At 40.3% G+C, this 25,811-nt stretch overlaps 1 protein-coding gene across 5 annotated transcripts in view; it reads left to right on the forward strand.

Moving 5' to 3' along the window:
- Positions 1-25,811, forward strand: part of ephb1 (EPH receptor B1) — a 171,167-nt gene that overhangs the window by 115,833 nt on the left and 29,523 nt on the right. For 4 of the 5 annotated variants that reach the window (XM_024806143.2, XM_024806145.2, XM_076876400.1 and 1 more), the window contains exons 6-10: positions 6,383-6,507; positions 14,776-14,938; positions 18,732-18,840; positions 19,822-19,886; positions 24,905-25,093. In XM_024806143.2, coding sequence (XP_024661911.1) covers positions 6,383-6,507; positions 14,776-14,938; positions 18,732-18,840; positions 19,822-19,886; positions 24,905-25,093 — 651 coding nt within the window. The remainder of the gene's footprint in view (positions 1-6,382; positions 6,508-14,775; positions 14,939-18,731; positions 18,841-19,821; positions 19,887-24,904; positions 25,094-25,811) is intronic. The other variant, XM_024806144.2, reaches the window with a different exon arrangement.

The raw sequence follows: 25,811 nt of genomic DNA on the forward strand, positions 1-25,811 counted from the left end.
CAAGATCTGCTGACGAATTCTAGTATAACTTTCTGTTCTGTCATATACTAACTGAGGCAGAGCAGGAATTTCTAGCCGGGAATTCAAATGTGAATACGAGGAACTTGTATAGCCATCTCAGTCTGTTTCTAATGAGAAAAAGGCCACAGAGAAAGAAAGGAGACTGGAAACTTTTATTCTCATTTTGAGTTTGACCTTATAAAACAATTTGACTGCCTTGTACAAGATACAGAAAATAGCCTTTAACTAATAATTCAAAGGGAGCTTCACACTTTTTACACATTAACTTTACTTTGTTAGTCTGAGGCAGCACTTCTGACCTTGTGGAAACAGTTATGTAATCTCTACTATAGCTTTTGAGGGACTTTCCAAAGATGGATGATATACACCTTTTTTGTTCAGATCTTTTTCCAAGAAGGCTAAAAGTTGCGGTATCTCTGCAGTAGTTTTGACCATTCCTGTTTAACATTAGTTATACCAACTTCATGCTGGAGGAATCACTGCGAAACCACAGCCTCAGCTTTGTGGCACACATGCAAAGTGGTGCTTCACCTCATCTATATTCTACAGTTGATTAATTGCAGAAAAAAAATAAGCTTTTCATTCTTTCATCACTTTGTCTCGTGCTTCTGTCCCGGCCCATCTCTGTCCCTCCTTCTTTTCTCTCTCTCTTTCTGTCTAAGTCAGAAGCTTGGAGGCTTTGACTTTGATTAATGGTGAGCCGAGCTCTGCATTAAAAGCCAGGGGCTGTGAGTGAGGCCAGATAAAAGTGGAGCACAGGAGCAAGGGATGGGAAGGATGGAGGGGGGAGGGAGGAGTGCAGGACACAGTCACCAATCACTGTCACCATCATCGTCCCATGGTGACAGCGGGGGACGCAGTTGGTGGGGACAGCGGTGCTTCATTGGGCTGAACCTCACCCTCATATAGGCACGACACATTGTCTGTGACAGGCTCTTCACACGTAGCCTGGTAGGACCCACATACATGTGCACATGATTTTTTTTTTTTTCCTGTTCTGCTTTTCTTCTCCGAGCACAGTCAGTATGTCCAGTGGGACACGGCTGTTTTAAAAAAAAAAATCCCTCTCCTCTTCAGAGAGGGTAGTGGAAATGTATATTATAAGGGTACATGTTAATATCACATTATTCCAGTTGAGCTGATGTTTGAGTTCACTGAGAGTCTGTGTTGTGCTTTTGGGAAACAACAACTGCATTAGTTATGCCAAACTTAAATTGGTTAAAGGAGTAATAACAAGAACATCTCAGCTCTTGTATTGTATGAGATCCTCTAGCACTAGTTAATGAACATAAAAGGCTCTGATTGGATGTTGTTCCTCCAAATTGGCCATCAGTGACGCACAACACCTGAATCGCTGGGAAAAAAAGAAAAAACAATTTCATTGTTTTTCTGTATGAATTTGGTTGGGACAAGGACTCAGGGCTCCCCTCTTCTTCTTTTTTTTCTTCTCTTTTTTTGCTGCAGTAATTTCTGCGTGGAGTGCCCCTCCCTGGGGTCTGTCAGGAACAGTGTGTGCCTGTGGCCGGTAATTGATAATGCGGCCCAGGCAGCCCTAGCCCTGGTCAGTGGAGCGTGAACTAGCCTGAGAAGCAGAGAGGCTGAAGTGCACTGAGGTGAAGCTTAGCCCTTACACTCTCTGTCTAGGGTATAGGAGCAGGAAAGGTGGGGGCAGGAGGTGAGAGCCAAGAAAGGCAGACGGAACAAAATCCATTCACACTGACAGGATAAACAGAGCCTATTCATTTGTTCAACATTTACATTTTACAAAATTATCTGACATTCACATCAAGAAATACTAACCCCAGTCGAAGCTGTCGAATAACCTTGGTTTTCTTAGAAAACAGGATTTACGTGCAAACACATGTAAAAAGGTCAGAGGGTTTTTTTCCCTACTATAACTTGAATGCTTATGCAAGAGTGAAGTACACAGAGAAGCAAAAGAAATGGAATAATCACCAAGGACTGTAAAAGATGACTTAGTTGAGAGAGGGTGCCATTTGCTGCCTTTTGAACAGAGGAGTTATTCAGCAAGATGTGAGTGGAGACCAGGTGGAGTGATGACTAGGCCTCAGCGAGCAGGCCAAGAGCCAAGTGGCTGATAGGTGCACAATGTAGAGCATGGGCTTGTGTGGGGCTGTATTTATGCCTGCAAACATGGGGGTGAGGATTTCTTTCCAGGACTATATGAAACACCAAGGCTTTGAACTTACATGAGCAGTAGGCAGAATATATTTTATAATCAAAGTCACTTGTGTCTTCACAAATTGGTTTGATGAGTAACTCTGGTTTAATTCATCCTTTAACTTTTAATTAGAGTCCATTATAGCAGCTTGAATTACTTTATGATGATGGAGTTAAATCTGGGGCATATTTATGTATGTCATTCCAGAAACTGATTTGTGCATTAAAGCTAAGCAGTCTAATTTTTTATTGAATAATTTGTGCTGCTTTTGCTTAAAAAGAAAAGTTTCCTCCTGGATCACAGATTGATGCATTTTACAGAAATAAGAAAACACATCCTGGTGCATCATTTATTAAGAGTCTGACGCTCAGCAGCTCCAAAGTTGTGAAAGAGCAACTACATGTTTGGTCAAAATAAAGTTTTAAGTTGTGTCTTAACTTTCTGATCTTTTGTGTTATTTCTGTGCAAATGAATGCAACTTTACAGCTTAAACAGATTTACAGTATCTACAATGGGATATATGGATGTGCAAAGTAAAATGCAGCATATGCTCACTGTTTCACTTTGCAGCACAGGCTTCAGTTACTGCAGCCTTGTGATTTGTGCCGTAGTCCTTGCTGCACTCTCTGCAGCACAAAGACAGCTAAATAAAGAGGGCTTGGCTTCTTATTGCTGCTTTGATGCCAAATCCAGCTGAAACAAAATGTGATTATTACATATGTTATTATATTATAATTCTCCGCATGTTACAAATTGAAATATTAAACTTTGTGGCCTCAGTGTCCAAGCACAGCTCTGATTGATCGTGTCACAGGTAATAGCCTATCAGGAGCTCCATTGCCACATGACTGATCTGTCCCATTACAGCACAAGTAATCAAATCTTTACCGTTTTCTTTTAATCCTCCCCTAATTTCTGATTCAGACTTCTGTGTGGAGCCTTTATAGAGCCTATAACTTAACTTACATTATGGCAGACATGGTTGGCTACATTTATGCGTGTGTATGGTTACACATTAATCACCGTGCTGGAAGCGTATAGAAAAAACACGAAATGTTGGGACATTTTTTCCCCCTCTGGGTATCCGGTCTTAATGGGAGGATTCAATGGCGCTACACTGGCCAATTACAATAGTTACAGGTCACATCGACCTGACGTGTAGTTACATTTCTCGAGAGGTGCGTGTCAGGTTATGTGGAAGGTTAGTGTTAAAAAGGGTTTCTGCTTACGACGTAGGTTTCCCGCAGAAGTCTAAATCAGACATATCTGGCATGAAAAGACATTGTGGTAGCCTTTGGCTTGATTCTTTGAGCTATTCTTTCCATCTGTTACCAGACAGAAGCACAATGAGACTCTTCTGTCCTGTCTTTCTTGAAACCTGAAGTAGTATTTCATTTTGCTCTGGGCTCGTTTGTTTTTTCCCCCACACAGAATTCCAGACCTTTGGAAAGTAAGCTCCAGCCAGAGGAAGGCAAAATGGGTCCCATGTGGACCAAAAGAAAGAAAACCCCCAAAGCTTACAGTCAATGTGACACTGTTTGTGATATTTAAAGTCTTAATGGGATTACATAAATTAATACTACAAGCGAGAGTAAGAAAAATCATTGTCAAAGTAGCTTAGATACTGCATTCAGCAACAACACGACACAGATTCGCTAAATAACAGCAGTGACAAAAATAGTAAAAGAAGTAATACTAAGCAGTAAGACAACCTGAGGGACACCGCATCAGCATGCGACACCTTTTTTATTTTAAACGGTAAAAATAGGATTTAATTTAATTTCAGTTCAATTCATTTTACTTCACACTTGTAGTCCATATAGATTAAAAACATGCTTGCAGCTGATCAGATCCCGCTCTGGTTCACACAGAGGTCTTATCTTGAATTTAAAAAAATGTCTTCTTAGACTTTCATCTAACTTAAATTCAAAGATATAACACAGCACGCAAACATAAGCGCAGGCACATCGGCATGCACACACAGCGCAAGTTTTATCAAGTTTTATTTATAATACAATCTCCGAGCAACATGTGAAGCATGAAGAGGAGCACAGATGATAGCGGTATGACAGTTGCAGAGGGCAAAAAAATATGAGATGAGCAGGAAATTGCTTACTGTCGGGGTTAATTGACAGCCCGTGTGTGTGCGTTCAGGTGTACTTGGGCTGAAGGATGGAATATACGGTGGAGCTGGGTCAAAACAATCACGGTACTATAGTGATTTGATTTTAAAGGGTTTCATTACATGAAAAAGATGCAGTTCATATGCAAACAGGGGCATTGTTTGTATTGACTCCGTCTTGAATATACTGGCTGGGTGCAAAGCTTGCTTTTTTTCCCTTTCTGCTCTATAATTTGGTTCACTAGGACATCACTGATACTGATATCGCTAATAATAGAGTATACTGTTGCAAGTGAAAAAAACAACAAACAAAAAAACCCAAATCTTTTGGAATTACCAAGATGTCTGCATTGATTAATCATAATATGAAATGCACGAGTTTCGTATTTATTTACACAGTTGAGCAGAAGATACAAATACTGTTATGCATGATAGGAAAGAAGCCAGTAAGGGTTTTACAGGACTCACCTTTTCAAATGCAACAAGCAAGTGTACAAGAAATCAAACAAACACAATCTATTTGTATATAATTCAACTAAATGAAAAAGAGAAAACTCATAAATGGTCCCAAGACTTTTTTCTTAATAACACAAAAACTGATTAAATGAATAATATAAAATGCAAAGTGATTTCTACTGGGTCTATTTTCAGTATGTATTATGTTGGACGTAACAGCTGCTTATGCAGAAAATGCACAATTTCCCTCGAAGCTGATGGTTTTGTAATGACCAGATTTTCATCAGTCAATGTTTTTTACTCAAACCTGACTGAATGAAAACATCTGACTTTAAATTCACTGCTGTGGGGTCACATACTGACTCACTCATTTATAATAATGGTTCAATTTCCTGTATGAATAAGTGGCCAAGTATGATAATTTTGTCTCATCAGTTTAATGATTTTAAGCCTTAAGTGCTTTTTTCTTTAAAGGCAAAAGTAATAACATGTATTTACAGTGTTATCGCTGTAATATGCCTCGGCAGTCCTCACAATAACTTGTGATGCAAATTGTGAATTAATATAAAAATATTTTTACAGAACATAAGATTGATCAGTATAAAAATGTGCAATATTTTCATTTTTTTATAACCCAAAGGTAGCAAAGACACTCAGTGTCTGTTTTATTTAGTTTTACTACCTATACTCTCACTGAATTTTCAGGAAAAAAAATGTTTATGAAATTTAATAATGACAGAAATGAAAACAAGTTGATATTTAAGTTTTTAAGTCTAAGTTAACACAACTGTGTGAATGAGTAGTCGTGAAAGAAAAGGGAGAACTGATCCAGTGCATCCTGTAGAGGCTGCACTCATGCTCCTGAATTCTCTGCCCATCAGCGGACAAAATCTAACACAATGGTAGCGGGACACTTGCCAGGCTCGTGGTGATGGACCATTCTGGTAGCCAGAGTCCTGCTCGCTCGGCCCAAGTCCACGCCCACAAATCTTGGCCAAAATTGGCAGATCTGTTTTGGCTAAAGCCAGTTTATATTTGGTCCTGCGGTGCCAGAATATGGCAGAGAGCAGGCCTAATCGCTCTAACTCAGCTGCTTACCTGCTTACTAATGAGAGAGGCAGTTGCACTGTTTAAGCCGCTCGGACTCTGAGAAGCATACTGATGGTGAAATAGTTCAGTTTGTATTTGTGCAGCAGCGTGATGTTTTATTTGCACATGTACAGAATTCAAAAGTGCACTATTTTTTAAAACATAGACCATCATGTTTGAAAGTATTTGGATTGAATTATTGAACTAAATGCACTAAAGCAAATCCCCTAACTTTAGAGAAAGCGCTCTGCATTTGAAGCCACATTTTCTAACTTCACCTCCAGGTTTCATGAAATTGAGCCTTGAGGACAGACAAACATGCACAGAACTGAGCAATTCAGCTGTTTAGTCAGGCTACCCTTGCTCACCAATCTGTTTAATTATCTTGAATTTGAGTATTTTTGAATAACCACCTACAACCAACAAACACTTGTGGGCGAGAAACATGTGTAATTAAAGCCGGTTATTATAGAAATGCACTAATTTTGTCTTACTTGTTCTGTCTCCTCCAGCTCCTTCAATAGTTCCCATCATGCACCAAATCAGCTCCACCATGAATAGCTTCACACTCTCATGGCCTCAACCAGAACAGCCAAATGGCATCATCCTCGACTACGAGCTACGCTACTATGAAAAGGTAAGTGTGTGTGTGTGTGTGTGTGTGTGTTTCTGTAATGGCTGAAGTTCTTTTACTCGTGTCGTCTACTCTGCATATTCAACTGCATATAAATCCGCCCAAAAACCAAAGCTCTCCTTGATATCTCTGAGCTGAGTCCCCCTGGGTTGATAATATGTTCTTTCGCTGTGTTCACTCTGCCTCTCCCACTGTTCTTTGGTTTCGGCTGCTGATGAAGCGAATAGTTTGACCTCTGCTCCAGGCCCACTCTGCGTAGTGCAGCAACCTGTCCCACTGTGAAAATGCATTGCATCTGGAGGGAGTCACATCGACCCGTCTGCTCACACACAATACGTCTGCTTTATTAAGTCGCCAGTCCTACCCCACGGAGCCTCTGCTGCACAAGTATTGACCTGTAGGCTTTTCCCAAGGCCTTGAACATAATGATACTGAGAGATTGGAGACTTTAGCTTTTTTGTTTGGGTCCTTGTTTGTCCTCCTCAAGCTGATCGATAGGTATAGCAAAGTTGGTTGTGCAGTTTGTTTTTTTTCTCTCCAGTCCTTGTCATCCTAAGCTAAGATTTGGTGCACCTTCACTCATGTTCTGCTTTTCAAATAAAAGATAAAAAATCAATATAGTTTTATCAATGTTTTTTTTTTATTCTTTTTGTGTTGAGTTATTTACTTCACACAAACTCATTTTGGCTAAGGCTTTGCGATCAATATTCACAATCCCACCTTAGAATAGTTTTGTCACATTTAGCATTTTCTATCAGAGAGAACAACAATCATGTTTTTAAATAGTGTTTGCAGTTGGACACTCAGTTATCCAATATTAGCTGCAGCGCTTGCTGTTTTCCCCTCTGGCATTGCACAGGTCATGAAATTGAATCTGATTGCGATGGCCCTGAGAAACCTTATCTGCCAGACAGCTTAGTGTCGTGTAAATAACACTTATACAGCCCCCCCCCCCCCCCCCCCCATTAGCTCATGAATATCAATGAAACCTAATCCTATTGATGTTTATGCAGTGCATCCTCACACAAATAGACGAGCACTGCGTAATCACAAATTAGTGAATTAACAAGGACAAGGTTGCTAATTGTACTGGGATAGCTCAGGTGACAGAGAGGTTGTACTCGACCCTGTCTGGCTCAGTCTTAATGCACCTACATATACCCCTATGTTTTTGTGTCTATCTGGAAAAATACTTCCCCGTGTGACTCTGAGTAAGACACAGAAGGAGAGTCAGAGTGATTGCTTTGTGACACACTGGGCTGTGAAGATGAGATTTCCACTACGGTGGTCCTCTTCTGACAAGCTGTATTTTGGATCTGACGCAGCTTTTTATAGGTTCTGAACAGACACTTCTTCAGTCAGCCCTGGCTGTCCAAAGTGTCAGTGTAGATGTGTTTTTATGCCTGATTAAGCACCAACCAACCAAAAGTGCAGGTGGTTGAAGTTTTTGGCCAAAAGAATCAAATGAAGCTAAATGGATTGAAGTGTAATTTCCCAGCCTGCTAAATTTCCCTATGCACATAAGTGCGTAATGCCATGTAGATTCTCTCTGTCACACACCTTGGCATGGCTTTCTCGTGAGTTTATCTTCCTTGCTTTCTTGCCCATTCTGCTGTAAAGTGATGATGTGGCCTTTTGAATATGAGAGTAGTAACACTGTTATGGTTATGGAGTTGATTTTCTCAGTGTGCCTGCCACAGTCAGCTAGTCCTTAGCACAGCAAAGCATGAGCTGTCTTTCTGCAAACTCCATCTCCCCGGGAGCCACATATAGTCACTGACAATGGCAACTTCTCTAACAGCATGGCATTGTCACATTTTGTGTTGAGTAATACTTCAGGTTGTTCATAAAGGAATGATCTACTTCTCTCACAACCTCGTCATAGTACTTGTTCGATACAAGTTTAGTTCTTGTACGCAGGTTTGATTGTTTGCTGTTTTGTTTTTTCTGTGACAGTGCAATACAGAATGTCATATGCAACAGTGATTGGACTGGTTCTTGATCATTTTTAAAGGGAGATATACATGCAAGGAAAAGTACATGCTCTGTGATGTTGTCTGCTGAGCCACCAGGACACCCTCTGGGGCTACAGGACTCAGGCTTAAAGCATGTCTGCTTTAAGTCACTCGCTGGAAAAGCTAAAAAAAAAAATGTAGTCATGCTGTCAGTGAAGCAGAATGTTTGCACAGATCTTTAGGTATTTCCTTCTTTATTTTTATTTTAAAATAACTGCTTTTGGGAAAGAAATGTCTCAATTGCACCGATGTCCCATATACAATACTGTGGAAAAAGTTTCGAGCCACATTATTCTAAATTTAAAACGTTTTTGAGCTTTAGAAATAAGTGGCAGCTTTTTCACTCATTTCCAGTACCGGTACTTGTACCTGACAATTTTCTGAGGAATGTTTTTGTTTGTTTGTTTAAGCTACTCGACACTGACCTGTGAATCATTCAAGCATAAAAAAGGCAACTAACTCAAGGGATGAACCCGTGTTGTGTTTACACATAACAGACAACTTAGCAAAGAACCAATTTTTAAATTACTAGCAGCGCTTCGCCAAAAACGTATAATTTGTTCCCATTTCTTTAGTTGAATCTGTAAAAAGTGACAGTTTGACAGTGATTAAATATTTTTCGCATCAACGGAGTGATTCCCAGAGGTATTATCTGAAAAGTTGGCATATCTTGGCATGGTGCGCAGTTTATCTTTAAATATGCTGAGGAAAATGAACAAGTGCAGGACAAAAGAAGACGTAGCAGGCCTAAAAACAAGCTGCAGCAGCTGAACAGTATCTGAAAATCACATTCTTAAAAAGTAGGAGGAAAAATTCAGGTGAAAGATGCATCTGGTCCTTCAGTTTATCCTTCTACTGATTGCCGAGGTCTCATTAGTGAAACGGGGAAACAAGGCTGAGTTGTGCCAGATTACAAAAGAACTGGACTAAAAAACAGTGGTAACAGGTTTCATGGAGTGATGAATCCAAAGAAACTGAGTGGAAAGCTAAGAGAGTTCAGGCTGTGTTGAAGCAGAAAGGTGCTCAAAAACTCTTCTTTATGCCTTATGAACTGTTTTTCCGTGTATGTTTGCACATTTCATTTAATGATAAGCAACATCACTAAACGAACAACTTAATATTTATCATTTCTGAAAATGTACTGCTATATAAAATGTTAACAGTAATGATAATCGTAAAGCTGCAGAATAAGTCCAAATTTTCCATATATAGTAGAACTGCAGTTTAAGCTGTAGCTGCATATATAAAGCTGTTGGAAATGACTGCATTTTGACAATTTCACTTGAAACCTCAAGAAAATGCTGGAGGCTGTTCTCTCAACAGGCTTCGCTCACTTCTTCAACCTACCTTCTCATTCCAGAGTAAGCGGTCTCAGGACTCTGTAAATTGGGAAGCAAGATTAAATGAGTCGAAGATTTGTTGAGAAAAAGTAGAATCGCATGCTCTCGTTCTCTCCATTTTTCTCAGACCCCTTTTCCTCTGGTTGCCTGAAAATTTGGGGAGGGTGGAAATAACGCAGCGTAGCGGAGGTCAGGCCCTCCATTAAGGCTGGAGCGGAGCAGCCACCGGCTCTGGTTACTGATTGCTCTGCTGGTGTCAGAGAGAGGATGTGTGTGTGTGTGCCGGGATCTGTGTGTGAGCGAGTGTCAGTGTTTGCGTGTCGGCAGCAGTCCAGGTGTATCCATTCTGGATGACAGCAGTACTGTCATGCTACGGTGTAACAAATTCGAGAGCAAATGCAAGTTTTATGGCATGTCACTATGATCTGCAACATACTGACCATTAACACTTACAACTTTTTGGGGGGCAGTCTTACTGCAAATCTCACCTTACATATAATTAAAAGGTCCTCAGAAGAAGTAATTGGGAATGCATGTTATTCCTTTGTCTCAACTACAACACTTTTATGGACACACACACTAAAAAAAGTTTTCTTTTTCTTTTTTTCTTCTTTTTTTTCTCTCATTGGAACTTATGCAGCACTCCCTCAGTCCCTCAGCAAGAGCGCACTCTCTTCTTTTCTCCCTCTTTGTTTGTCTCCCTACTCACTTACCGAAGCCTTCTTGTAGGTCTCCAGGTGAATGGAATGCATACAAAGAGAAAAAGAAAAGGTGCCTACCTACAAAGAACAAGAAAAACTCAAAGAGCAAAAACAAATAGGTTTCCCTTGAAACTTACATTAGATAAATTGAATTTTCTTGCTTGTCTTTTACCATCCTCATTAGTGTTAAACATACAGCTTTGCAGAATCGCAATGAAAAACAAATGCGAGACCCTTTTTGTGTGGGGATAAAATTTGCTCTTACACTGGTTTAACTTCTTTACTTCACAAAATCATTAAGAGACATTGGGGGTCTTTAATGTCGTATTTTTATCACGACTATTTTACAATTTAAAAATAATTACCATTTTCCTTTTAGATTAGAATTCATGAGGCAGTGGTAATTATTTGCATTTGGAAATAAAAACTATCTACTCTCTGAGATTTAAATTGTTGCCCCCTACTAAAGTGGTTTTTTCCCAACCTTAGGCAATACATTTTAATTGGGAACATTAATAGAAGAGTTTTTTTTTTTCTTCAAATATCAAAATTTTGTCTTATATACTCCCCATCTTTCTCTTTATGTGCGCGTGTGAGTGCACCCATGTGTGTGAGCTTTTCAATAAGACACATGGTACTACCAAGTTTGTCTCTGTGCCAAGGAGCCATGCTGTCCATTTTTGGTGGGGGTTTTTTTGTTTTTGTTTTTTAAAAACAAACAAACTATGTGTACTTTGAGAGGTGTCTGTGTACACATAGTTTGTTTGTTTTTGCAGACCAAGTGAAGTGAAGTCAAATCAGGCTTTTTTAAATAGTCTTATATGACTACCACCTATAACAGACCCACAAGAGGAACCGTTTCGATTCAGAAAGTCACACAAAAATACAAATTTCCAGAAGTGAAAGGATGACAAGTGGCCAAGGAAAACTGGCACTAGAAGAGCAACTGGGTGTGTATTGGAATTTGAAAAAAAAGAAAGAAGTGACAGTCTGTTAATACCAATACAATTATAATTGCTCTGGTAGTAATACAATAATTCTAATAAATATAATAGATTCTCCATAAGAACTTCAATTAAAACATCCAAATATATGCAGTGTCACTACTTTATGTTAGTCATGTAGGTGGTAGGTTATAATTAATAGATATGTGCTCGTGTATTAACAACAGTCCGGACAAGACACATCAATAAAAATGAATCGATTAAATCTGTGAACAATATTCATGAGAGAGTTGCCTCGCTAAGTGTGTTTCGGTGATTTTATTACATGTCATAGAGCCCAAACTCCCCATATTGCTTACTCTCTGTCACCCCTGGCAACGCTTTTGATTGGCTGCTCCGCCATCTGCCTTCCCACCTGCAACTTTGTCTTTATTTAGCAAGTATGGGTGTGGTCCTCCTAATCCTCATTTGACTGGCAGCAGGGGAGGACCTCTCATACCTGGAAGTCCCTCCTGGCATGGGCTTTCATTGGTTATCTCCTAACCTGCTGGAGTGCCAAATGCCAGCTCATTTTAAGTAGCAGATGTGTGTGTGTGTGTGTCACATAATCCCCATTTGACAGGCAGCATGAAAGGGCCATTGCTAGCTGGGGCTCCCCCAAGGGATGCTTGCCCATTGGCGATTTGCCATCTGTCTGCTCACCTGTCCCCCATTCAAGCTCAGCAGATGGGGGTGTGATTCAGGGAAATTCACGATGACTGATAAGCAGGAATAGGCAAATCTTGACCCCAAGTGGTCCGCGTGCACTGAACCATATCTTGGACCAGATGAATAGGTGACAAGGGTTTCAGTCTCTCGTGGGGCTTCTTGTGTTTCGCACCTCTTTCAAATGCACAAGCTGCTCCTCTGAAGTCAAGTTCCACAAGTATTTGTATGCAGCACACTGGTGAAATGACAGTTTGTGTGATCTCATGTACAAAAGGTCTGTGAAATGATTAAACTCTCTAAACCAGTTACATCCAGCATTGCGTTTATAAATATCTCTTTTCTCTCAGAGATAGAGCGAAAGCCTGTTGGTGTGATGCTCTCCCATCCCTGGCCCAAACATTTGTCTTCATCAAGCTCAGAGTGTCCAATAAGAGTTAATGTGATTGCTCACGTTATTATGTGGGGGGGGGGGGGGGCAGATTTCATAGCTGTGTTTACCTCGTCTGCTCAATGACAGAGCAACTGGAATGATTCAATTACACCAATAAGATTGGATAATGATTTTGATGTGGGTTCCTTCTGCCTCGAGTTTCTTATCGCTTCCTACCATCTCCCCCCTCCCTCTCTACCTTTATTTTTTTTCTACTCCATAGTGTTGTCATTTTTTTTCTCAAGTTTTCTCTGCATACTCATACATGTTTTGGAAGTTTTTATTTAGCATTAAGCATGAGTTTACTCATTACACTTAAGAAAAAGTTGCCTATATTTACACTGCACTACTAATTCAAGGGAAATTGGCCCCTTTGCATTGAGCTGCCCTTTTCCTTCTCTACTTCTGTCAGCATCTAGCTATCAGCAGCTTGCAGTGGTGGGGGTTGTGTAGGTGCAGTCTTATTTTCTGGCTGTCATATTCACTCTGGGTTATGGGAAGGTGACAGGCCATAGTCATTACTGATCCACAATAGCAGATACCTAAAGCAAGTCCCAGACTACACTGCAGCAGACTGCAGACTGCCTCTGTAAGAGTGAAAATATAGTAATGTGCAAAAATCTTCAGCCACCCCTCATTTCTATATATTTTGCTCCCACTGACCAAAGTGCTACAAAATAAAAGTACGCAGAATAAATAAATAGATAAACATAAAATAAACAGAATTGATACTAAAACGCAAAATAAAAGCATCAGTAGAATACAAGATAGGATTAAACATGAGTGAAACAAAAGGATAAAATTTTTTTTGAAGATTAGCAGTGAAGAGGCCCGTCTAATAAGAAGCAGCAATGAATTCCACAATTTGGGAGCTGCTATGGCGAAAGCCCTGTCCCCTCTGAGCCTCTGCTCCTCGGCACATCCATGAGCAGCTGGTCAGCTGAGCGACGGGGAAGGGCAGTGCAAATGCAGCAGCTCAGAGAGGTAGGGCGGGGCAAGGCCATTTAATCACCTAAAAAACAAATAAAAGAATTTTAAAATGAACTCCGAAATGGACAGGCAGGGAGGATAAAACAGGGGTAATATGCTCTCTTTTCTGTGGTCCAGTTAAAAGTCAGGCTGCAGCATTTTGCACCAGCTGAAGACGACACCAACATATAAAGAATTACACTAATCCAACCGAGTTGTGATGAAAGCATGGATTCATGTTTCAAAGTGACTTTTCTGCAGAATGTTTTTTTATTTTTGCCAGTTGTCTCAGCTGACAAAAGCTGGATTTCACCACTGGATTTCTATCCTAAATAGATATTCCAATTCAAAAATCAATACAAAAAATAGAGGGGAAACACCTTAAATTGAATGTTGCATGGGACGTGCAAGAATTTTTAAGCTATTCCTTTTCATAAACAAGTAAAATACTTACTGCCAGAGGAATTGGATTGAAAAAATAAATAAATAAAAATAAATCAACAAAAGCAAACCCACTTCAAAGAACAAAACTGAGGATCAAATGTTCAAACTTCTTGCAGTAATTAAATTACCTCATGAAGCACATCACAAGCGACAAACCACGCAGTGGCGTTTTTAATGTTCTGACGTAGCGATTTCTCTTTGTAAACCGCAAGAAACGATTGCCTTTAATTACAATATTGTGCATGCGTGTAACTGTATAAATGCTTTTATATTTTACACAGTGTGTTTTAGACCGCGTACGTGCTCTGTCGTGGTTTGAAATTTTATTTGAAGTTCAAACTGGTTGAAGCCTTTTTAAAAACTTGTGTACAAACATATTACCACTGTCTGTTTAATACAGCATTCACACCGAAGCCTTAAGGAGAGCTTTTGCCTCGTCGCTCCTGTCTGTTGTTTATCTACTCTTCTCTATATCGACTTCTATTCTTTCTCTGTCACTGATGTTTTTCAGAAGCACAGTGCATTTCCTGTAACATGCGACTTAAAATTTCTTTTAAATTCGGGACCATTTCTCCTTACTATTACCAGAATACGTGATTCCATCATAAACTTGGTTGTTGTATCTCAAACTTGCCAACACTGGACTTTTCTGAATTCTGCATGGTGTGATTTAATCCTTTCATCTTCTGACATGCTGCCTGTGATCGTTGCTCTTTTCAGGACCATGCAGAGATTAACTCCACTATCCTGCGGAGCCAAACTAACACAGCGCGTGTGGAGGCCCTCAGGCCGGGTACAGTCTATGTGGTACAGGTGCGCGCACGGACTGTGGCTGGCTTTGGCAAATACAGCAGCAAGATGTGCTTCCAAACCCTCACAGATGGTAAGGATTGCAGAGCCAGGAGAAACAGCTCTCCTTCCCTCTCGCTCTATCCTTCTCTGTCTCGTTTGTTTCGTTTCATGCACAATAGCTCTCTTTTTTTTCTTTTTCAGACGTTCTTGTCTTTGTATTTTTTGTTGCATTATTATTAGTAAGTGAGATAGAGGAGAGGCATAATGTTTGATTGCGCTTCCTATTTCTACAGCTAAATTAATTTCCCTCACAGTCAGGTTTGAGTGTGTGTGGGTGCTTCGGATACGTTGAACACCGAGTGTCTTTTGTTTGTGCAACTAACTGTGCTTGATCCAAAATGCTTAGCTAATTGGTTTTTCACCCAGCCCTTCTGTTGCTGGAGAGTTGTCCCAGAATGCGTAGCTGTGATTAGTAGTTGATGAGAGAAATTTTCTGCCATGCATGGCGGGGGGTTGTTGGAGAGAGAAAGGGCTGAAGATGGGCGGTAACACCTGGTGAACTGGCAAGGCTGGGGTTCATTTGTGTATGTGCAGGAAGGCGTGCTTGCAAAGAGTTGATAGCTCTGCCAGGCAGTTAAATTGTTGGAAAATCACATGGCTCAGTCAAGATGTATTCTGCTGGGTTTTCATAAGCGCAAGGCAACAAAAATAGCAACAAAAAGAAAGATATGAACTTATAATTGCCTTTCCTACGTTTTTATGTTCTGCATAAGATTTCCACTCTTTGTACCGTACTTGATGGCTAGCCTACAATGCTTATTTGGCCATAATTCAAAATACATTAAAGACAGGAGTGACATTTCCAGACTCGCTGTTAAACAGCAAAGATTACAATGAATGAGATGGTGATGATCTTGAGGGAGGGGAAGATGGGAAGCATGATGATGGTAATTAAGCCAATCATTGTGGCTATTTACCTGTGTGCAGAGCAGATGTGGCACAGTCACTGCCCCATTTACTCTCCCCAATAGTTCCGCATCAGCTTTCCTTGCGTATGAAACCATACTAGTGAATGTGAGCACTAGAGCTGGGCGATATGAGATTTTTTCATATCACGATATGTTTTTTTCATTTCAGTCGATAACGATATCTATCACGATATAAGCCAAATAACTATATTTGTAAGATTTAAATGTGCCGTTGCTCACAAGTAAAATGTGAAATAATCAGCAGCTTGTTTTTATTTAAATATTTATTTCCCATAATAAGTTCAACAGGGTAGATGTACTTAAGGAACATGAGACTTTTTCAGATAAATAAAGGCAAATATTGCAAACTACACAAAAGGCAGCCGCTAAAGCGTTTAAGTTTCAAAATAGAACAAACGAAACAGACTAAATTGTCAATTCCACTTAGAAACAAAATATTAATTCTAAAAATAAATCTTAGCTTGTGTTACAGAAGAACAGACAAAACTGACTAACTTTTGTCAATATCAAATAAACTGAGAACTAAAAGGAAATTCTCAATCTCTCCTTGTTGTATAGCTGAGCTTTTCAAACAGTTTTAACAGTTACTTTAGTCTGACAAAAGCCGAATGACGAATTAGCGCTTCCAGTCAGAGACTGAGGCTACGTCCACACGTACACGGGTATTTTTGAAAACGGAGATTTTCCATTTTCGTTTTAAAAAATAATCCCGTCCACACATAAAGGCAGAAATGAAGGAAAATGCTGCTATGAACATGCCAAAGCAGCAGGTGGCGCTAGATTCCTAACCGTGCAGAAATGTTGGCCAATCAGAAGTCTAGAAGCCTCGGTGGGAAAAAGTAAACAAAGCTGGGGCATAGAAGCAGAACCGAGTCGTATGTGTGGACGGACAGTAACTGTGTGTATATGTAAGCATTTAAACACTGCAGAGTAGAATTAACAGTAACAGTATTGTAGAAATTCATTTCACTGAAACAATAACGTGGCGCACAGTGTGACGCATGCACCAGTTTATTGTATTTCCAGACTTGCTTTCGGCACAATTTACAGTGCACGCTACTCTGTTTTTTGTCAGACTTGAAATAGCCGAAATACCTTCACACTACGGAACTTCTATGGCTCTTCCGTTCGACAATCTCTCCGGCATTGGAACCATCATCAGTTTTCTCTTCGGTCACGCTCGGTTGATTTTTCTAGTCGGCACACTCATTTCCTCCATTACCCGCTGGCTGCTTCCCAAACAAACACACGTGCGGCTTGGCACTTGTGCTGTACATAACAAGTCACGCGACGTGACGCTGCGGCTGTGATTGGTTCGGCTCTGCGCTACTTAATTTGGATTGGCTGACCTTTTTTTTTTTTTTTTTTTTTTTTTTTGAGGACAAGAGCGGCGAGGTCTATCGCGATAGCTTAATTTCTCTATCGAGTAAAAGTTATATCGCGATACATATCGTTATCGTTCTATCGCCCAGCTCTAGTGAGCACATACATGCGCATACTTGATGCTCGCCCACACCAGCACAGCTTAGGGTTCATCTGCTGGCTGGCTGCCACAGCACGGCATTCGTCGAAGCAAGCAGCAACACGCCAGAGGACTGCCGGCAACAACACCCACATCTCTGCCGCCTCCGCCTCTACCACCCCCCCCCCCCCCCCCCCATCAAACCTGCTTCATTGCCCCATGAAGACAATAGAGGCACTCCACGTCATTTTTCGCAAAACATATAATCTCCTGTCTCTTCCCGTCAGCACGTTTTCATTCACCTCCACGAGGTGTCATTTTGCCACCAGTGGATGCGCAAACACACAATCAAACAAATCAAAAGCGACGGCGCAAAGTAAGGTGTGACGGAAAACAAGTGATTGGAGTATTGGTTATGTGATTGATGCCACAATTCTCTAATTGGCTGAGGCCTCGAGAGTTAACTGATTGTAATGGGAGCGTATTTGCTGTTAGAAGAGGTGTCTCTGTGATTTTTGGCTGTCAAGAAAAGTCAACATTCTCGTATGGGCGCGTGGTGGGCAGGTGGGGGGACCTCTCACATCTAATATACACTGAAAGAGAACAAGAAGACTACCCTAAAAGTTTGAGTAGCTGGAACAGCATTCTTACTCTTTCCTTGATTCCTTCCTTTGATAAATGTGTGAGTTGAAAGAGTGAGCAATTCCTGTCACATCCAGTTTCCACATATACTGCAGCTTTCACACTGCTTCGAAGATGCATTAGTTCTCACTTTATCACTTTAATCCAATGGGCCCATTCTACACGGGGGATTGGATTTAGAAGCTGCTGATTTGCCTGCAGCATGCTAAATCGTGCATTGCTTTAACTACAGTGTCTGCTGATGCCAAAGTCACAGAAAGACATGCTCGCAAATAGATAACCAAAAGATTCTGCTGTGTGGTATTTTTAAGCAGGCATTTATTCTGTCCCCTGAACTACCACAGTCAAAAACATGTTTGGGCTATATGTGCGTGATTGGCAGTGGATGACTTCCTTTCAACACCATAGAAACAACATTCCTAGGTGCATTTTCTTGTCCGCGCCTTTCAGACAGCTATAGCAACAGAGAAGGCGAGCTGCCCTCCTCGCTCTTTCTCACAACCAGCTTTATGATTTTTCTCTCACTCTCTGTCTCTCTTCTGATTTATCAAACACCACCTGTCTGTCAGTCTTTCAAATGCTCACAGGATTCCAGTCAGCACATCTCAGCAGAGAGATCTCTGTGTTTCCTTTATCCACCAGTAAACTCAGTCTAACCATTCTGCTCTGCCTTTTCTTCTCCTGCCAAAACACATGCATAAGTACACAGCACCACATAAACACAGACATGCTTCTCATGCCTTACCTAAGCCTTTCTCACTGCTTGTCTGTCGTGTCTTTGTGCAACCCAGATGACTTCAAGTCTGAGCTGAGGGAACAGCTTCCTCTGATTGCGGGGTCAGCAGCAGCAGGAGTGGTCTTCATTGTTTCCCTTATTGCTATCTCCATTGTTTGCAGCAGGTAACCAGATTTTCCTTTATCTTGTCTTTTGTAATACACTAAGAAGATGTTGAAAAATGTGTCACATCGTTCAAACTGTAGATTCTTTTCAAGCTCCCAGTTTGTTTTGAAGGAAGTTGGAACTGCAAAAAATATACACATAGGGCATAAACCATTCGGTATGCCACGTTGGTTCTCATTGTCGCTAATAATACGTACTAAAAAATCCAATAGGTGGCAACATTGCAGGTAAAATTCCACCAGACTCTCAGCATATACGGTTTGTGTCATTTGCTGTATTAATTATGTAAAAATAAAATTCAGTGGTGCGTAAGATTCCTAAAATTCCTGACATTTATTGTAATCTTCTGTAAAAACATTTATGAAACATAACTGGTGCTGATTATGCTTTGGAACTTATCGTGTAACGTGCCCTACATGTAGTCACATATCATTTATTAGTGCAGCAAGACTATCACTTGATTCAATGACAGGCATACTGAATAGTAAAGGCACGCACGAATTTGATGGAACGGGAAAGCAAAATTGTCATTTGAAATGGAATACTCAATTCCTTAGAGAACTTAACATCTCCTACTTTGCCCCGTTAAGCCAATTTCATTTTGCAGCGGTTTGTCACATTGTCACATTCACATCTTGCTCCACTTTAGATATATGAAAGTCAAATTTTCTGCAGGGCTGTGTGCAAGTTTGAGCAAGTAAAGTGTTCATCAAATGGGCCAGGCTCTTTTGATGCTGAGGCAGAGGAGACAGATGAAAAGGAGTGAGATCCTATCAAGGTCTAATTAAAAATCAGCTCATTTTCATAAACTTCATTTGCCATTTCTAACCCTTTGCAGCTGATTCAATTTCAGCCACGTCATTTTCAGCCGGTACACAAAAACACCAAAAGTAATAAGATCATGTTTACCTCTTTCATCTTGGCACCCCTCCCCCTCGCTCTCTGTCTTTCCTTTCCCAACACTCATTGCATCGTTATAGGAAAAGAGCATATTCCAAGGAGGCGGTGTACAGTGACAAGCTGCAACATTACACAACAGGAAGAGGTGAGTCTGCTCTATTACTTACAGCTGCTCTAAGTTACTGGTTAGTTACTATCTATCTATCTATCTATCTATCTATCTATCTATCTATCTATCTATCTATCTATCTATCTATCTATCTATCTATCTATCTATCTATCTATCTATCTATCTATCATTTCCTTTTCCTCTACTGTTGGACTATAATTAATAATGTAAGGCATTTAAAATGAATAATAATGCATTAAAGATATGGAAAATTTATGTAGCAAGTGTCTGTGGTTCTACTTTTCACCGTGACATTGACTGACATCTCTTAGGGCTGCACGATAGCCATGACTGAGTTGTGTTTTAAGCACTCCCTGGGCATTGACTGATCAGGGGAAGTAGCCTGCAGGGACACACATATAACCTCTGACAAACACTCAGTCACACATGCACAAAAGAAATGTGTGTAAATTGGTGCGTCAAAGAAAGCCTTATGTACTGCCAACCTAGCAGTCTGAGAAAGGGTTTACTCAAGGGGATTGAATTTTGTTGAGCCTGACACAGCAAATGGCTTCAACACAGTTACTTTGTGTCAAAGCTACGAGAATGGTAGCTTGGGGCTTATTAAAACTGCTCTGGACAGAGGAGTCAGTTTTGCCACAGTCAGGGATGCACTGTAATTAACATAAGTCATGAAAATAAAAGATAACAGTTGTTTGCGGCCTTAATTATCAAATGAAGGATCTAAGGTGGATACAAAATCAAATGCTAATAAGGAAACCTTCACAATGCCAACGCACACGAGGTTTTTCCCCACCCTGTGATGCATTGTTGTTTTTTGCTTTTCTGTCAAGGTTTGACTGGCAGTTTTGTAATTGCAGTATTCAGTGCAGCAATAAAATAGACCAACTCAAACAATTGCTTTGGGTGATCCTCCAAAAAAATGTGCCTGCCAGCTTTCACCCAGCTGTCAGCTCCTCCAGATGTTGCCTCATAATATCGCCTCATTTGCAGCCCACCTCAAGACAGACGTTGCTAATACTGTAAATTCAGTGGTGCAGCCTGATGGTCATGCTTATGCAAGAAATCAGACCTTTAACATTACACCAACTCCTGCTTGTGATGTTCATGTGAACACAAGTCAAATGCTGCTGCTGTGGCTTAAAGCGATCACCCCATCAGATTCAGTGGTTGTTGTCATGTACAGTATCATCACTGTGTACACTGTTTAAGTTAATTAAGTGGATTTATTCAATGGTTAAAACTATTTTGCAGTTTTCTCTTTCAAAACAATCAAAAGATCATTCCTGATTAAGTTGCTAAAATATTTATTAACCTGTGTTTTTGGGCAGTTTGAAAGGTTGGATTGCATCTGTGAACTGCCATCATCAGGCCTCTCCACAAAGTTCTATTTTGTCTAAGTATGACCTTTGGCTGGGCTACTCATGGTTTGCATTTTTTATTCTAATTTGACTCATACTTATTCTTCCTTTCTTCCATTCAGACCAGCGTTCCTATAACAGTTCCCAAGAAGCCACCACACAGCACTGTGTTGTTATCTCCATAGCCATAGACATGTTATTAGACAGGAAATCATGCCATAGTGCTTGGAGTTCTACCCACTGAGTTCAATTTCTGTCTCATCAGATGAGATAAACTTATTCCTGATGCTGCTGGATGCATTTAACTGATGTTCAATAATCTCAAAGCAGCTGTCATATGGCTTAGACTCAGACTGGCTTCTTTTCAGCCCCCAAGACCTAAAGACATGATCTCAGTGCTTCTACTGAGATGATGATCCTACAGCAGGTTTCCCAGGTTTCTTATCTGCAGCAGACCTCCAAGCCTCTGCTTGATTGATCAGTGGGTTCTTTCTGAATAAGGCCCTTCTCCCTCTGTCTCAGTTTGGTCAGACATTTCTAAGAATAATCTTGCTGGTTCCAAAATTATTCAATTTCATGATTATTAAGGCCACTGTGTTCCTTGGAGCACTCAGATTTAAAAATGGGTTGATATTTGCCTCCACATATGTCTAGCCACAGTTTTGTCACAGGGGCCTGCTGTGTTCCTGTGACTCCATGGTTCAGCTTCTGTCCTGACATTAAGTGTGCTACTAGGACTTCATGTACTCCTTTTGCACATATTCAACACATGTCTTCACAGCATTATTGGGAGTTACCAAGCGTAGAATAAACATTAGAATTCTATACTTTTATCTCCTAATTAAATCTATAACAGTATATAAAAAGTGAAGGAATCATAGAAGTTCATTACTGCACTGCCATGCACTCAGGTCCATGCACTAAGTATTTGCAGATTCTCTCAGGGAAACATTTCCTTTTAGCCTTTAACTCACACCGACAACCCATCTAAACAAATTAACAGACATTTCTAAGTACTAAATGTCTGTGTTGTGCCCTCATGTTTCCACATGACTACCAACAAATTTTAAATTACAAATGTTCAGACCGTACTTGTTGCCCCGTAGCTGCAGATGTTATTTGCGCTTCAACATCTGGTGCTCACACCCGATGACAATGGAAACTCACTGAAAAGAACTAGTTAATTATGGGTGGATATAAAATATGCTTATACTCCTTTTTTTTCTTGCATATTTCCTTTATATGTGCAAGTTCACTCTTCATCCTAAATATGTTAAAATATTATAATTAACAGGGTGAACCTTTCATCACTTTTCAAACTTTTCAAGGAAAACCAAAAGAGTTGCAAAAGGCCTGAAAAAAATCCCCACAAACATTTCACTTTCTTTTTTTAGTGACTCCATACAAAATGTAGATCTCTTATGTGCATACTAATAAGCCCCAATAAATAATAAGTGTGTGTTTGACAAATACGTTTCTGACATCAAACAATGGATAATTAGTTAATATTCAGGACGGAAATGCAGCTCATTATATTTAGAGCCACGGAGTAGATTAGTGTGCATCTTAGACCTACATAAAACACTCTAGGGATATATTGCTCTGCACATAAATCACATAAAGTATTTAAATGCTATATAGTGAAATCACAAATATTGTCAGGCAAAGGGAATTAGAAGAAATTATGTTTCCTTGGTGACAGGCTAATGTATGAAACATTCCCTTTTAACTTAAAAAGATGAGCATTTATGGAGCTACTATTTCATTCGCAGACATTTTTGTTTGTCTTTGGGCAATATATAAAGTGTTTGTAGTAAAACCAGTAATCTGATTGTAGCCATTGCCAGTAATAGATTAATGTAAGCATTACGGCTCTGCAGTTGATTTGTGGATACATTAGGACCATTACGTAAACGACCGGGACAGACTAATAGCAGGCTAAATTTTGGACATTGGTGAAAATAACATGGTTAAGTGCATTGCAGTACACTGTAACTTATTACGCCTGCCAGCTAATAGAAATGAATAGAATCAACTTTATTGTCCACCAGAGTGGAAATTTGTCTGAGTACACTTAACCGTTTGGACAATTATGTCATAAACTTTGTTCTAATTTATTATATTAATCTAAGCTTTATATCTGTTGTGGTACGCACGTGTCCGTGAGCCACTGTGGCAGCCTTGGATTCTTTCCTGACAGAGTTGTTGTTTTATATGTTGGTCCAAAATAGAAATGACTTCTGGATACATTTGCTTCGTACTCTCAGATGGAGAGCCTATGAAATATTAAAGTAGGAATCCATTTTTTATCCAGTGGCCATAAAAAGACGAGTCCAGTTAACCAGGGCTGTGCCACAGGGAGGACGATAAACTGTTTGCATTTTAAATTATACATAAAAATGGGCTATGGACTGTGAATTAGAAAGTAATGGCTGTACATTTATTTTGGAGGTATGTGCACACAAGAGCTTGAGATTTTGAGTGTGAGCGTGCTGCCATAAGCTTGCTGTTGCGTGCTCCCCACTGAGATTTTGAGTCCTACCCAGTGGTGCCGCTAAGTGAGCAGCTTGGCGACATTTGTAAATCGAATGACTTTATGGAATGCAAAGCTGTAAACCCTCTGATGGATTAACTTGAATCCAGTCTGTATGGAATCTCTAATGAGCAATTACACTCACACAGACAGGGTTCAAAGCAATTAGTGTGGTAACTAGAATCAGCTTCTAGTCAAGAGCAAGGTGAGGCACCTTGATCCCAGGACTAGACCCTATTCTCTTTTTGTCTCCTGAGACTCCTCCCTCCTTCTCTGTGGCTTATGCAAAGGGCTAGGCACAAATTGACTTGATGGAGATGGGTTTATTCCAATCATGGCTGCAAAGATTTTGCCTAAACAGCTCTGAGAAAGAAGGCTGCCCTTGGGTGTAGCTGCAAAAATGATGATTTGAAGTCTACTTGCTCGCTGTCCATCTTGTGGCAGCATATTGAATTTGTTTACAAGTGTTTTACTTAGCCTGTCGGCACAGAAAAGCTGTACTTCTTTTTTTGCAAACATCACCAGTCTGTGAACTGGTCTCACCTACTGTAGAGTGGCATAAAAAGCTAGTTGATAGCGTAGCGGCTTTATCTCTTTATGAGCTCCTATAGGGAAAGATTGCAGGAAAATTGGTTCTACCACTATCAAAGAGCAGATACTGCTAGGGTAAGGGATAAAGGGGTGAAAAAAAAGTCTACATTTACTCTTTCTATATTCCCTCATCTGTTCCTTTATCCCTTAATCTCCCTCCCTCTCTTTGTCTCTCTGTCTCGTTCTCTCTCTCTCTAGCTCTTTTCCTCTCGTAAGCACTGAATCACCACCATTTTGTTGTCTGCCTCTACATGTTTTGGAGCCAGTTCCTTTAATTCTCCACCTACACTCTTTGATGTGTTCAGTACACGTTCATTTTAATTTACACATTGCCGTGCTTTGGCCCGTCTCTAAGCATGGATAATAGAGCAAATGAAGGTATCATCATTTGCAGCGATCAAAAGTTTATAGTGATTATAAGTAATGCTGTGACTCTGTGATTTAAGCTAACACTTGGGGGTTATTTGAATTCACCAACCTTTAGCTCAAGACCCCAAAAGACTAGTTTCATCTTCTGGAAAGCTCACTGAGCACTTTGGTTGTTCTAGAACTCTCATTGCGAGCCGACATGTCTAACTGCCCCTCCCCACTGGGCTGCCCGACCCACTTCTCAGGCTCTCCGGGGATGAAGATCTACATTGACCCCTTCACCTACGAGGACCCAAACGAAGCTGTACGAGAATTTGCCAAGGAGATAGATGTTTCTACTGTCAAAATAGAGGAGGTCATTGGTGCAGGTATGGCAAATCTTCGTGCATGCATGCTTTTGTATTCTGTGTCTGTGTGTCAGATAAATGTGGATTGTTGAGTTGTTGTATGTCATATAAAAACCTGAATCTGTTCAAGGTCATGAAGAACAACCTTTCTGGCAGCCACTTCAGATGGGAACATGTCAAGGGCCTATGTCAAGTGTACTAGCAGTATATAGGCCACCTACCCAGGGACATAATGTCATTAGAAATAACTCAACCCTCTCTGCCTTTTCTTTGTGCTTCTGTGTTTTTGGATCTTGTTGATTTTGGCTTTGATGATGTTCAGCCCTTGCATCATTTCTTCCCCATTTACTTTACATGTAAAAGTGCAGACATTTTGTTTCCTGTCCTTGTTTTGTTTTGTTTTTCTTAACTTGAGAATGACCGCTTATGTATTATTAAACTGTATATTAAAATTACAACTACATAATTAGGTCCTGATTGCTTTCAAGTGAATTCTGATTAAACTTAAGTTCAGTATGTGCATGTGTTTTTGGTACATGTCCCTTTCTTTGGGATCGAACACATCTTTTCTACAGCCGAGAAGACACTGACATCATACATGCTGGTTCATATGGAGGCTAAAATACCCCTGGTAATGTTGCTGGGCCTGGAGTAGCTTTGGAGCACAGGCGGCCTCAGCAAGCTAGGTGTGAGGAAGTGACAGAGATACAATAGGGATAAGGATGCAGTGGGATCAGCT

Source organism: Maylandia zebra, linkage group LG18 (assembly GCF_041146795.1).
Source record: "Maylandia zebra isolate NMK-2024a linkage group LG18, Mzebra_GT3a, whole genome shotgun sequence".
Lineage (NCBI taxonomy): Eukaryota > Metazoa > Chordata > Actinopteri > Cichliformes > Cichlidae > Maylandia > Maylandia zebra.